Source organism: Pelobates fuscus, chromosome 12 (assembly GCF_036172605.1).
Source record: "Pelobates fuscus isolate aPelFus1 chromosome 12, aPelFus1.pri, whole genome shotgun sequence".
Classification (NCBI taxonomy): domain Eukaryota; kingdom Metazoa; phylum Chordata; class Amphibia; order Anura; family Pelobatidae; genus Pelobates; species Pelobates fuscus.
The window spans coordinates 34239075-34253472 of NC_086328.1; the positions used below are offsets into that span (position 1 = coordinate 34239075).

The following is a 14398-nucleotide window of genomic DNA, read 5'->3' on the forward strand; positions in this document are numbered from 1 at the left end:
AGCCCACCACTACTTTCAAAGTACCCCATTATTGGTGGGTCCTACACTAAAATGTGGGGGGCAAATACATAGTAATAGTGTTAAAAATAAAAGTGTTAAATTAAATACTAGTAAGAGCATAGTGAGTATACAAACATAAGTGATGAAAGCAATTAAAAACAGTGTTAAAACTAAATAGTTAATGTGTTGGTGCTAAAGATGAGTATACTCACTAATGCAGATGACTGTGCTAGCTGGAAAAAATAATAAAAGTGAACTGACTATTGATAAACTCCTCCTATATATACACACCTGTGGCCACCTCTAAAGGAGACTCTGAAGCTGGGGGGGCCTGGGCGGGGTGCTTAACCCCTAAGGAATCTGGTCTGGATTCCAAATATAATATAAACAGAGAAAGGATAGGGGGCACTCCCGAGACCTGAATTTTGTATGAAAGGTGCTGCCGCTGTGACCAAAACTTCATGAATGAGAGAATAAATAGTTGCGGCGCACTCAGACTACAAAAAAATATAAGAAACAAAGAAGGCTACTAAAATGCCTTACTAAGTATAAATATGGGGATTTGGTTCCACCATATGGCCATATGTTGTTAAGCCCACCACTACTTTCAAAGTACCCCATTATTGGTGGGTCCTACACTAAAATGTAATCCTTTCTCTGTATATACATTGAAATCGGGCCTTTTTGCCAGGCATGCGAGCCAGGGAATTTAAGGGACTTGAATATGCAGGGCTTCAGCGCATTCACCAACTATACATGGGAGAGGCGGTCATTCCCTTTAACGTTCTACAAACTAGAACCACACTAACACTGGCTGACTTCTTTAGATATATGCAGGTGTTTTGCCATCCAATCATGCATTAAATAGGCAGCTCGCACCCCACTGACTTTTTAAGAGCGTCTCTGCAACTCTGACACCTCTCATAAAGGGCTTATCACCATGTTATATGTTCACCTGGGCTCTAACACTACAAACTGGGGCAGACTAGACTACACGGACAAATGGGAGGCGGAATTGGAAGAGGTCCTTAAGGGAATAAAATGGCAGGACATATAAGAGGCTAACAGGAAAAAATCTATCTGCATGACCTTCCAAGAACAGTCTTACAAGATCATGTTCCATTGGTACACCACTCCTGTAAAACTGTATCATATGCACAAGACCCGAGTAGACCTTTGCTGGAGACTGTGTGGGTCCAGAGGCGCATACCACCACATGTGGTGGAGTTGCCCACAGGTGCAAGAGTTCTGGAAAAACGTATGCACTTTAGTCTCCCAAATATTACACAAACAATTAGACCCGGATCCCTGGGTATTCTTGCTCTCTAGACCAAAAGACAACTGGACTAAGGCAGAACAAGCACTTCTAAACAAAATATACTGGCAGGCAGGTGAGCATTGACCCAAAATTGGCTTTGGCTCACATTTCCCCCCATAGACACTGTACTCCACAAACTAAAGCACATGTATCTCGTGGTCAAATTGACAGCACAAGTAAGGGGGGCCACAAAGGCCTTTAAGAAGACGTGGGAACCATGGGAGGAGTACATTGAGTAAAGATAACATGGCGGTCACACATGAGAGGGGTCCAGACTCTAAGACGCACTGAGCAGAAGATGGCTCGCCGGCTGCCTGCCTCTTAGCAAATACCCCTTCCCCGCACCTCATCCACCGTCCGTTGTTCCTCGCCTACCCTACTCTCTTTTCTCTCTTGTCTTTGCCTTCTTGTATTCTCTCTCCCCCTCTAGCGAAACCTTATACGCACAACACACCCTTGGGAAGTGAACTCATACGCATTTCTGGGAAGCTGTCTGGCCTTGAGCGCTGAGGTTCACGACAAAACATTGTGTGCGCGAGCACAGACACATTACCTTAGGATTGCTTACCCATTCTAATTTGATAGAGAATTAACAAACAAAAAAAGAAAAAAATGCCATTCTACCTGTGTATGATTTGCTGAGAAGATTATAGGCTTAAAAAGTTACTTTTGATAAATAAATCTAGAATAAAAATATAGAAAATAAAAATAATATGAACAGCAGGAGTGAGTGGAGACTATACAGCGAGTAAAACTCTGTGACTACTTATACAAGCTGTAAAAGTGTATACATAATAACATTAATGCTGAAGCAATACTGTTTTGCTACAATATAACATCAGTGTATTCCCAAGTAATATAAGTGATACTATATTAAATATCACTAATAGCTGTAACAAGAAGGGGGAGATAAGACGACTGCTAAACCAGTGCTGTCAATAGTTGAAAGATTTATGGAGAAGTAACGCCCTATATGATAGTACAACTAACGACATGGGTTAACTCCACATACAACAATTGATAATGTTCTATGGTGCTTAACCTCAGAAAGATCAAAGATAATGGTTCAGCTGAGACAGATTTCTGATAGACGGCGATTAGCCAGTTAAATATCACAAAAGCTGCCTAGATCATAGCAGCGTATGGATGATAAATTAAAGGTTGCTGTCAAGCAGTCAGGGGCGGGCTGGGCCGGGGGGCAGGGAGGCAATTGCCCCCCAGGCCGCCCAAAATTATTTTAGGACCGGCCGCGGCAGGCCGGCCCTTTAAATGCTGCAGCCGCCGAGCGCTCTGTAAAGAGGGCTCAGACGGCTGCAGCTGCTTTTCCCTCCCCTCCCCTGTAGGTGGCCGAGCTGCACTCCGGTCCGCGGTCCCGGCCGGAGTGATGGGAAGGTGCACACTGAGTGTGCACCTTCCTGTCAGTCCGGCCGGGTATAGGAAACAGAAACTCCTGTTCCGCGCGGAACAGGAGTTTCTGTTTCCTGTACCCGGCCGGACTGACAGGAAGGTGCACACTAAGCACCTTCCTATCACTCCGGCCGGGACCGCGGACCGGAGTGCAGCTCGGCCACCTACAGGGGAGGGGGTAAGAAGAAGGGGGGGGGGGAGAGAGTAAAAAGAGGGGAGGGGGGGAGAGAGTAAAAAGAGGGGAGGGGGGAGAGAGTAAAAAGAGGGGAGGGGGGGAGAGAGTAAAAAGAGGGGAGGGGGGGAGAGAGTAAAAAGAGGGGAGGGGGGAGAGAGTAAAAAGAGGGGAGGGGGGGAGAGAGTAAAAAGAGGGGAGGGGGGGAGAGAGTAAAAAGAGGGGAGGGGGGGAGTAAAAAGAGGGGAGGGGAGGAGAGTAAAAAGAGGGGGGAGGGGGAGAGTAAAAAGAGGGGAGGGGGGAGAGTAAAAAGAGGGGAGAGGGGGAGAGTAAAAAGAGGGGAGGGGAGTAAGAAGAGGGAAGAGAGGGAGTAAGAAGAGGGGGGAGTAAGAACAAGAGTGGGGAGTAATTAGAAGAGGGGGTAAGAAGAAGAGGGGGGAGTAAGAAGAAGAGGGGGGAGTAAGAAGAAGAGGGGGTAAGAAGAAGGGGGGAGTAATAAGAAGAAGGGGGTAAGAAGAACAAGGGGGGGAGTAAGAAGAACACAGGGAGGGTGGAGGGGGTTGAGAAGAGCACAGGGAGGGTGGGTGAGTGTGAGAAGAGACCGCTAGGGGAGGGTGGGGGAGAGGAGAGACCACTAAGGGTCAGGGGAGAGCTCTAAGGGACAGAAGGGACAGCTCTATAGGACAGGGAGCTCTTTAACACTACGCGCACACACACACACACACACACACACAATGCATCCCTATACATACACAGAAACACACAATGCACCCCTATACATACACAGAAACACACAATGCATCCCTATACATACACAGAAACGGAACATGCTTCCCTTACACACAGAGAAACACACAATGCATCCATTACACACACACACACAATGCAACCCTTACACATAAAGACAATGCATCATTTGCACACATACACAGAAACATACAATGCAAACCCTTACACACACATGCAAACACACACACTGTTTTTCTTACATACACACAGAAACACAATGCATCTCTTACACTCAATGCACACACATACAGACACACACCTTGCATCCCTTATGCATACAAACACAGATTCACACAATGCATCCCTCACACACAACCAGAAACACATAATACATCCCTTATACACAAATACACACTGCTTCCACTACACACAAACACACTGCATCACATGCACAAACTGGTATCCCTATACACTACATACCATAAGCACACATATGAGATAACACATAACACATCCCCTACACACTCCACTCCCTGTGAGCGAGCTCATGGGTGGGTGGAACATATAAGTGGACTTATGAGTGGGCCTTATGGGCATACTCACCGTCAGGCACTGGGGCCCAGACCTTGAGCTGTGTAAGAGGCCCCCCAAAAATGGAGCTGCTTCCAATTCTCCCAGAACGTTGAATTTTGTGACCACAGTTGCAAACAGCCTCCAGAGGTCCTGTTCTACACCAAACCAGTGGAGCCAAACTACAGCCCATCATCATCCTCATCTAATTGTAAGTAGGCAATCTAGTATATTATTAGTGACACTAATCTATAATTTACCTCACATTAAAGGGACACTATAGCTTAATGACGTGGTTCTGGTGTCTATAGCTGGTCCCTGCAGGCTTTTTAATGTAAATACACACTGTGTGCAGCACTGGCGTTAGTTCATATGGCAGATCATATGGGTGGGGCATTGTGATGTCACATGGGGGGTTGGCAAATTTATATTTTGTCTAGGGTGGCAAAAATCCTTGCACCGGCGACCGGTGACCCACAGGAGGGGAGTGCACTGATTGCACTGCACTCTCCTCCTGCCCAGACCCGTCTTGACCGCAGTGCAAGTGCCCTCTGCCCCTAATTTACAGTGGCTCACACTCACAACAAGCAGTGCCTAGAGCCCTTTGCAGAGACGGAAACAAAGAGGTTCTGCGGCAGCTGGCCGTCCTGCAAGCATTACATTAAACAGCTGTTCCCCATGCAGCCACAGATGGCGTTGTGCTGGGAGACTGTGATTACTCTTCACTTCCTCCCAGCCTACAGAGCAGCGCATGGGGGAGAGAGGAGGAGGCATGATTTAATCTTGAATAAATCCTCTAAGCAAACCTTTATAAATTTGGGGGGATCAGCTCTGTTTCCACAGTTTATTGGTGTTTACTCTCATCTCTGTATTAATATTGAGGGATGTCTAAGTAGTAACATCAGTGTGTGTCAGCAGGGCCAGCCGTTAGGGTGGGCAAGCTGTGCGGTCACGCAGGGTGCCATGACAACAGAGGCGCCCGGCGGCCAACACAGCTCACAAGTTGGGTACACCAGCATATTTAATTTAAACGATTCGCTGGTGGTCCACTGGTGCGCACCAGCAGTAGGTGCAATCAGATCATATCCTCTCCCTCGTGGTTCCGGCGCTCAGTTAGTGAGTCAGAGCACAGGCTCAGAGATTCTCAGCCTGTGCTCTGACAACATTGAAAGTCAGAGCCGTGAAGGAGTGGGTATGGCAAAGAGCTACTGATTAGCATAACATCAATATCCGTTATAAAACCAGAAAAAGGTGGGCATGGATGGTGAACTGATTTGGTGGCGCAATGGGCCACTTGACTGGTTTTGCCCCCCAGGCCTAAGGCTGCCAGCCCTCCCCTGCAAGCAGTAAAGTGTAAAATAAGGGGTTGCTGAGCTGACTCCGTTTTTTCTGCAAGATACCTAGCAGTATATTCTAGTGTAACAACGGCTGCCTGCACTGAATGATGTTATCTTATGCTTGACCACAGCGGAGCACAAAGTAGTAGCTCACCTGTGAAGGACTGCTGACAGGCAGCAGTTAACCTGATAAGTCACACAAGTTGCCTAAGTGCTAGCTGCATCTAAATAATAGGTCAAAGTATAAAGAGAGGGTTTACAAATAGTTTTTGAACAGGTTGCCTAGGTAGTAGAAAATATACAGACAGTGACAGAGGAAGGCGTGTAGAATAAAGATTCCTGAGTCTGGTGCCTTCAAGGGCACCCCTTAATAAAATGCCTGATCTTCCCTTATCTCCCCCATAAACATAATAAAGGAAAAAGAAAGAGAAATAAAGTATGTACAGAGTACACAAAATTAGTGTTAAGAGTCTCCAATATGCACTCCTGAGATGCTGGACATGAAAGAACTTGATGCCGGTAATTTAGCAATTGATAAGCAGAGCGTTAGGTGCCAACACCAATAATGTGTCAGTATGTGTCCAGAGCCCCTGACGTGCACGCTTCGCCATTTAAGGGTTACCCCCTCCCCCCCCCCCCCCTTTTTTTTGTGCCCTCTACCTTCTGATATCTAAATTTTGTCCCTTGTTTAAATTTTTTCATTTTCTTCGTATAACCATTCTAATTTGATGACAGCAGCATCACCCTAAAATACCAAAAGCTAGGTCCAAATCTTGGGGCTACCAGATCAGTGGCAGAGCGGTACACCGTCAGGTAAAATTTGATGTGGAGACAACAACGGGCTTTTCATGGACCACCCACAACCTAAGGCATAATTAGATAATGAGTACGGTTTTGAAAATTAAAAATTCTAGCAAATGTGAACTAGGGATTAGTGGGGGGGGAGGGGGCAGATGACAGAAAGGCATGATGATATAAAGAGCAGGTTGCCTGCGTGCAACCCTTCTATACTATTTTTACAAGATATAAAAAGATAAAGGAGGTTAGCGCTAACAATAAAACGTAGATGGGCAGCGGCCTAGCAGAGGGTAACCCTCTAACCCTCTATAATGGAAATGGAAGACAAAAACAACAGTAATGCAGGGCTGCGCCAAAATATATCAATGTGGACTACAGATATTATAAAACATATAAATGAGACATAAATATATATATATATATATTGCCCCTTGCATTACTGTTGTTTTTGTCTACTATTTTTACGTAGTGGATGTACCACTGTGCAACTTGCTGTACTGATACATGTTGTACTTCGCTAACGCCTGCTGTTTATTGTGACATGTATGATTATTGTCTTTCCACCTGATTGCTCACTCACAAATAAGAAATAAAAATAAATAAATGGGGGGGGGGGGGGGTTTTACCCCTTTACTCGCAAGGTGGGGGTGCGGGTAAGTAACACTAGAGGGAAAGAGACACTGTAGCATTAGGAATACAGTTTTGTTAAGCTATAGTTGTTATTTCAACAGACCACCGTGCACAATACATATCTTTTTCCAACATGCAAATAAATATCAAACGTCTTTATAATCCATAGTAAAATTTATTGACAGAGACAATAAACCGTTTTTTAGACACTCAAATGATTAAATTACTGATCAAAATGTGTTAATTTATATATTACACATACATTACAAAAGGTACAATACAGAATAGAAAAATGTATCAGTGCCATCATTTATATAGTAATTATAAACACGTTATAAGGCTTTTTTATTTGCATCTAGCTCAATAACATCACCCTCAACACATGTATTACTGTATTCTAAAGATGTACGCTTTCTAACAATTATTCAATAATATTCATATTGTGTGGGAATTGACAAGACTTTCACATTTTTATAGCAGCTGCTAGGCATACTGTGTAGTAGGCTCTGACAATTGAACATGTCACGTGTGAGTGAACTGCTCATCTGTAATACGGGGCATATTTTGCCCAAAGTTTTTTGCAATAGTACTGATCAAATGTGAGCAGTGTGATGGTATAGTAGTATACCTTTCTTTTTACTGAAAATACAAAATACGGCACTGGCACTCAATAGATTTAGTGGTGCTGGTATTAGCACAAATTATTGATGCTAAATAAGTAGTTTTTATTGCTCGACAAATAATGTAAATGATAAAGTTAGACCGGCTAACAAAATATTGTTAAGGATCTAACAACAATGGTCTAACACTGACTACAGTGTCAATCCTTTGTCTGGGGAAAAAAGTTATAATAAGCTTAACAAATCAAAAATGGGTATACTAACACCATTATATATACTCCGAATTATACATGAAATGAGAAACCCAAATGAAGAGATATAAACATTGGAGAAGGGATGCCCTGGTAAATTTAAGAAAATACCATGTAAATTTTAACCCCTTAAGGACCAAACTTCTGGAATAAAAGGGAATCATGACATGTCACACATGTCCTGTGTCCTTAAGGGGTTAAAGTGCATGGCGTTTCCTCCCCATGGACAGCCCCTAATGATTATCAGATATAGTTATTGTTAGCAGCATCAATGCACAGCTTCTGAAATTGTATATCAGGCTGTTTTCTCTTAGCGTATGCAGTGCATAACTAATTTTCAAATGAAATCCGCATCAGAGGTAGTTCAGCTGTAAATGGACTGTGTCCCCATTCAGCGAGAAAATGGCAAGCATCTAGATTCGTGTAAGCTACCTTCTCAAAATCAAAAAATGAATGTGCCTCTGTAAAAGGATGCACTTACACGTAAAATGTTACTAGATTTAAACTTAAATTTCTATGTACAAACAATATACAATAAAGGACATATTACAGAATTTTGAGACCAAGAATAAAAATACTACTCCCGCCTTCGCAGACCTGACAGTATTGTAATAGGAAGCTAATATGGATTAATGAACATCTTGCTGTCTGCTGAATTTAAACCACAACAGAAGCTATTCTATCTGTTGCATGACATAATGAGGCCTTGAAATTCTCTGTGCATTGCATATGCAGAAAATAGATAATTCACCTACTGATATGCAGTATTTACCATGACTACAGATATTCTTTGTCTATGTTATTATCAAGCAGAATATCTACGTTGATAGAACTTAGTTGCCCTTCTGTCAGTTGCAAAGTCCAGTTTGAAAGCACGTGATGCTTCCCTTTATAATATGATTTATTTTCTGAAATAGAATATGCTTGTCTTCCCAAGATGAGCCTAAGTTTGAGTTTTTTCATTGGACTCTTTGGAGATCCTTAAGATTTGATTCCATATCAATGTGTGCTATGCAAAAAGAACACATTTAAAAAACACTTTTCCATTTCCGAGGACTGTACTGAGCAGAATATTCTTCATTTTTAAAAAATACTAGGGAAATATCCGATCAATATCATCATGCAAGATACTCCATGTTTTGTGACTTCAGACTTTTGGTGGCTAGAGGTAATTCTTCTCTGGGATAAAGATTCCGTGGAGGTCAAGATGAAGGTTTGCTTTGACATATGCACGCCCCAACTCCTTGAATGTTTTTGCATCTAACACCAGCAGGTACGGGGACTTCTTTGGGTTAGAAGATACAATGGAGGACAATATCACACCTACAAAAAAAAAAAAAACCAAAATATAAAAAATCAAATCAAATATTTGTTTCACACAAAGGAAATTATGACATTATTGGGTCAGAAGACACAATCAGACATTAGAACATCTATAGATAGTTCTAAATATATTTAGGTTCTGTAATGCTGCATCTTTTTGCTCATACCCTACAAGACCAAAATGATAGCCGAACCAAACCTTAAGATAGCAAGAAATTGTGCAGGTCTAATCAAGCACTGTTTGGATATGTATTTATCAGATTACATTGTATCATCTAAATGCCTGTACTTAAATAAAGAATATAAAAAAGCAGGTAACTTGATGTATGTATGAATGAGGAATATGTTAAGATGAGTACTTTTGGTTTTATTCCACTTTATGATTCGGCATGCTGATTAAATAATCACATGGGGGAAGTGGAGTGGTTGGGTCAGGAATGAGGGATCAATGGAACCTGGGGGAAGCGTAGGTAGATATGGACAGGGTGTTGGAGGATAATACCCAAAAGACTCAAGGTGTACCAAGAAATGTAAAATATGTTCAATCCCACAGTATTTAGAATAATTTGGCCCATCCAAGGTAAAAAAAAAAAAAAACAGCATGTAAAAACACAGGATTAAAGGGACACTATAGTCACTCAGACCACTTTAGCTCAATGAAGTGGTCTGGGTGCCAGGTCCCTCAGGTTTTAACCCTTCACATGTTTACATAGCAGGGATAATCCAACCTCTAGTGGCTGTCCTTCTGATGCGAAAATTGCATTCAGTGTGCAGAACGTCCATAGGAAAGCATTGAGAAATGCTTTCCTATGGACTGTTAGAATGCGCGCGTGGCTCTTGCCGCGCATGCGCATTCCACTCCACTCGGGGAGCGGACGGCGGCGGGGGAGGAGAGGTCACCAGCGCCATGGGAGCCAGGCACTGGATTAAGGTAAGTGGCTGAAGGGGTTTTAACCCCTTCAGCCCAGCGGGAGGGGGACCCTGAGGGTGGGGGGCTCCCAAGGATGATATAGTGTCAGGAACTATAGTGATCCTTTAAATAACATAGCAACATCTTTAGAAAACAGGCACTTTTCCTAACACTAGAGACTTATTTAATATTTTGCAACTTTGTAGACACTAGCAAGTTCAGTGCCCTTCTTGACCATATACGACAAATACACTCTTTCTAACAATCACCAAAATAGATATTAAGGGTTATTTTAAAGAGAAACTGTAGATCAAATTGTAAAGTGTAACTGTCACCATAGGTATGAATTGAATATTCTCGCTAATTCTTTCATTGTAGATTGATTTTTTTTTTCATAAATAACCCCTTTTTAAGTCTCCCAAAGCGGATTATTCCTGCATGATTTCTTCACGCCATCTGAGCTGATTTTCTCTTAATCTTCTTTAGTGTGTCTCAGTGTAGACTGCAAAATATAGTATTTTTTAATAAACAACAAACAAATTACCATCATCTTCGTCTTTAGCATCAGGGTGTGGTACAAACAGTGGTTCAGCAGGCCAGCACATGTCTTCAGACCAAATAATCATTTCTTTTGTCACAATGTCGAACTTCACAATCTGAATAAAAGGCAAAATTGTCACGATTATCCACTATACACAGAATACCCAACTAATTAAAGAAACACATCATATAAAGTTAGTTGTTATGGTGCGCACTCCTACCTTAAAGGAACACTATAGTCACCTAAATTAGTTTAGCTAAATAAAGCCGTTTTAGTGTATAGATCATTCCCCTGCAATTTCACTGCTCAATTCACTGTCATTTAGGAGTTAAATCACTTTGTTTCTGTTTATGCAGCCCTAGCCACACCTCCCCTGGCTATGATTGACAGAGCCTGCATGAAAAAAAAACTGGTTTCACTTTCAAACAGATGTAATTTACCTTAAATAATTGTATCTCAATCTCTAAATTGAACTTTAATCACATACAGGAGGCTCTTGCAGGGTCTAGCAAGCTATTAACCTCCCTGGCGGTATGATTATGTCAGGAATTTTGTACCAAAAGCGGTACCATTTTTTTGCATTTGAATTACCCGCCCAGTTCTGCCCCCATGTCAGGCATGTCAATCAAATTTTAATTAATCAAATCACATAATTACGTTAAAAGATTATTTAAATATACATGTAAAATTTTAATATATATGCATTTATAGGTATTTAAATTCTACGTGTATACTAATGTAATCTTTTATGTAATTATATGTATTTATCTATATATATATATTTGCGGTTATTTGTATTTTATATATATATATAGATATATATAGAATGTCATTCTAAGTGTATTTTGTTACCGATATATATATATTAATAACAAAATACAGTTAGAATGAAATTACATATGCATATATAATTTATTTTAAATTTTGTTTCAATATTTTATTTATTTATTTTATTATTTTATTTATTTATTATTTTAATTATACGTATTTATATATTATATATATATGTACATCTATTATATATATAATATATATATACATATTATATATATGTAACGTCATTCTAAGTGTATTTTAATATTAATATATATACTTATATTAATATTAAAATACACTTTGTATGACGTTACATATATATAATATGTATATATATATTATTATATAATATATATACATATTATATATATATAAAAATATATTTCATTTATTTTTACACTTGTCTTTTATTTATTTTTTATACTTCCCACCAGCAGGGGGACTGTCTGATATTTTAAAACAGTCCCCCTGCTGGCAGATCCACAGCCAGCTATAGAGGGCCATGTGATCGCTCTTTGAGAGCGATCACATGGCCCCCGGGGGCCTGATTTGCCGTGGGAGGGCTGCCTGGGCTGTGAGGCAGTCCTCCCGAAGCGGATCGCAGCGGAGGTAAGTACATCTTATCTACCCCGAGCGTGACTCGGGGTTACCGCTTCTGGCAGCGAAAATTAACCCCGAGTCACGCTCGGGAATACCGCCAGGGAGGTTAACATAGCAGGGGATAAGAAAATCTTAATTAAACAGAACTTGCAATATAGAAAGCCTAAATAGGGCTCTCTTTACAGGAAGTGTTTATGGAAGGCTGTGCAAGTCACATGCAGTGAGGTGTGACTAGGGTTCATAAACAAAGGGATTTAACTCCTAAATGGCAGAGGATTGAGCAGTGAGGCTGCAGGGGCATGTTCTATACACCAAAACTGCTTCATTAAGCTAAAGTTGTTCAGGAGACTATAGTGTCCCTTTAAGGTTTTAAACCGTTCCAGAACACCAGAGATTGTCTCCAGCACCAGATCTTAAATTGCCCCAGTGCCATCTGACTTCTGAATCTGGCAGGGGCGCCGCGGATTGCCTAGCGTAGTCAGCTAATGCGCTAAGCCAAACCGTAGTTCGCTCCCCATTTATAAAGAAAAAAGGAACTTTCAGAAGTGCATGCCGCTGGGGGAAATGGAGATCAGGCACTAAAGGCAGCCTTTGGGGTTAAACAATTTAAGAATGACTTAACCCCTTCAAGTAAGAAAGCGCCCGCAGAACTTGGCAATTAAGTTGTTATGGTGCCCAGAGTGTTCCTTTAAGTAAATGTTCCTTTCTCAGTTCTAAGAATCGTCATACCTTCTATCAACAATAATATAAAGGCAAAATATTTGCACCAGCGCTCTTAATATTTTATGCTGAAACATGAAATACAAAGTTCTCCAGGACAATGCAAAACAGAGAGTTGCTAAATGGTTGCTGTATGATAAAGAGAGATAATTATAGATATTCCTGTTTTTTATAGGAAGTGAACTTGAACCTGTGAACCCAGAAAATGCTGATGTTAAGCCAACTGGTAATTATTAGCAGTGCTGCAGAATCCTTCGGAGGTTCCTTCACAATCAGACCATAATTCAGGCTGACAGCTCAACTTCCCATGATTCTCAGCAGCATCTTTATAATGTATTTTCCTACAATCCTCAGGTATAATGAAACTGTACCTCACAGGTTTATTAAGTACAGCGTCCATTGTAGGGAATTCAATCTGAATTTCAAACTTTAGACAAAAATAACCGACTTTTAACATAACTGCCTGGAGATTTTATTTTCATGTAGCCTAAATGTGAAATACATTTTAAATACCTGACAATTCACACTTTTCTAAATGGCCCTAAGTTTTCATATCTGCTAGATTTTGCAAGATCGCCAGAGTGGTTTTACTTCAGAATTCATCCTCAAACAATTCACAGAAGTTAGGGAAGTCAGGAATGAGCAAACTTGACTGCTGACCCAAATGCCAAACCCGTTACCCCCAATAACGACATGACACCTGATTGTTGGGTAAGGGCAACTGCCACAGCTTTATTAAACTTTAACACAGCCAGCATTTCCACCTGTCAGCTGTTGGGATGACTACCCAACAGACAGATACTCCAAGTTACTCCAAGTTTCCAGAGTTCGTACAGCCTGCCTTCGGCCATCAGCCCTAGCAGGCTGCGACTCCCCAAATCCTTTCCGTGCATTATGTGAGCTGGCCAGGAACTCCGCCATAGCTGTGACAAAACAAGAACAGAAACAAACAACACCACAAGCCAGAAACCATCACATAGCATAGGAAAAAACAGGGAGGGCGGGCGGGAAACTGTTCCAGACTGCTCCTTCTGCACTGGTGAGTACCCTCCCTTCTGCTCTCCTTCTTATATCCCACCATATAGGCACAATGTATCCTTCATACTCCCACCCCCTTACTGCAGGGCAGCAGTCATGCCTCCCCTTCCTTGCGCGTGCACAACCAAATCCAAACCCGAATACTGAACCACGCACCATTCCAAAAGCAAGGAAAACATTTCAAAATAAGAACACGATATCGAACAACCCATGGGCAGGCACATGTCGTAGAAAAACGACCTGTGGAATCGACAACCCAGCAGGTGATAACATTCTGGGTGAACCGGCAATAACCGAAAGGCCGATTCGATGTCTGATTTAGCCAGGAGTGCCCCCAACCCCGCTTCCCTAACCAATGACAGGGCCCTGTCAAACGAGGAATAACGCACCCTGCTGAACTCCTTATCGATATCATCGTTCACCGACCTCCCAGCCAGGTAGGACAGGTGATGAATCAACCGAAAGGAGCCAGGCTCCTTTTTAGGTACCAGCCACAAGGGCGATACCCGCAAGTTGGTAAATGGGGGGTAAGAAAACGACCCCGCCATGCACCCCAACGACAACTCTCTTTTCTCAATTTGGCACCCAAAACTTCCTCCTTACCCCGGACCTACCGAA

At 41.8% G+C, this 14398-nt stretch overlaps 1 protein-coding gene across 1 annotated transcript in view; it reads right to left on the reverse strand.

Annotated features, from left to right (window-relative positions):
• Nucleotides 1–8508: 8508 nt before the first annotated feature.
• The window catches only part of BCO1 (beta-carotene oxygenase 1), a 35287-nt gene continuing 29397 nt past the window's right edge, over nt 8509–14398 (reverse strand). Inside the window, exons 10-11 of the mRNA XM_063437227.1 lie at nt 10610–10721; nt 8509–9155 (exon numbers count right to left, since the gene is read on the reverse strand). Of these exons, the coding sequence (XP_063293297.1) occupies nt 8995–9155; nt 10610–10721 (273 nt within the window). The 3' untranslated portion in view covers nt 8509–8994. The remainder of the gene's footprint in view (nt 9156–10609; nt 10722–14398) is intronic.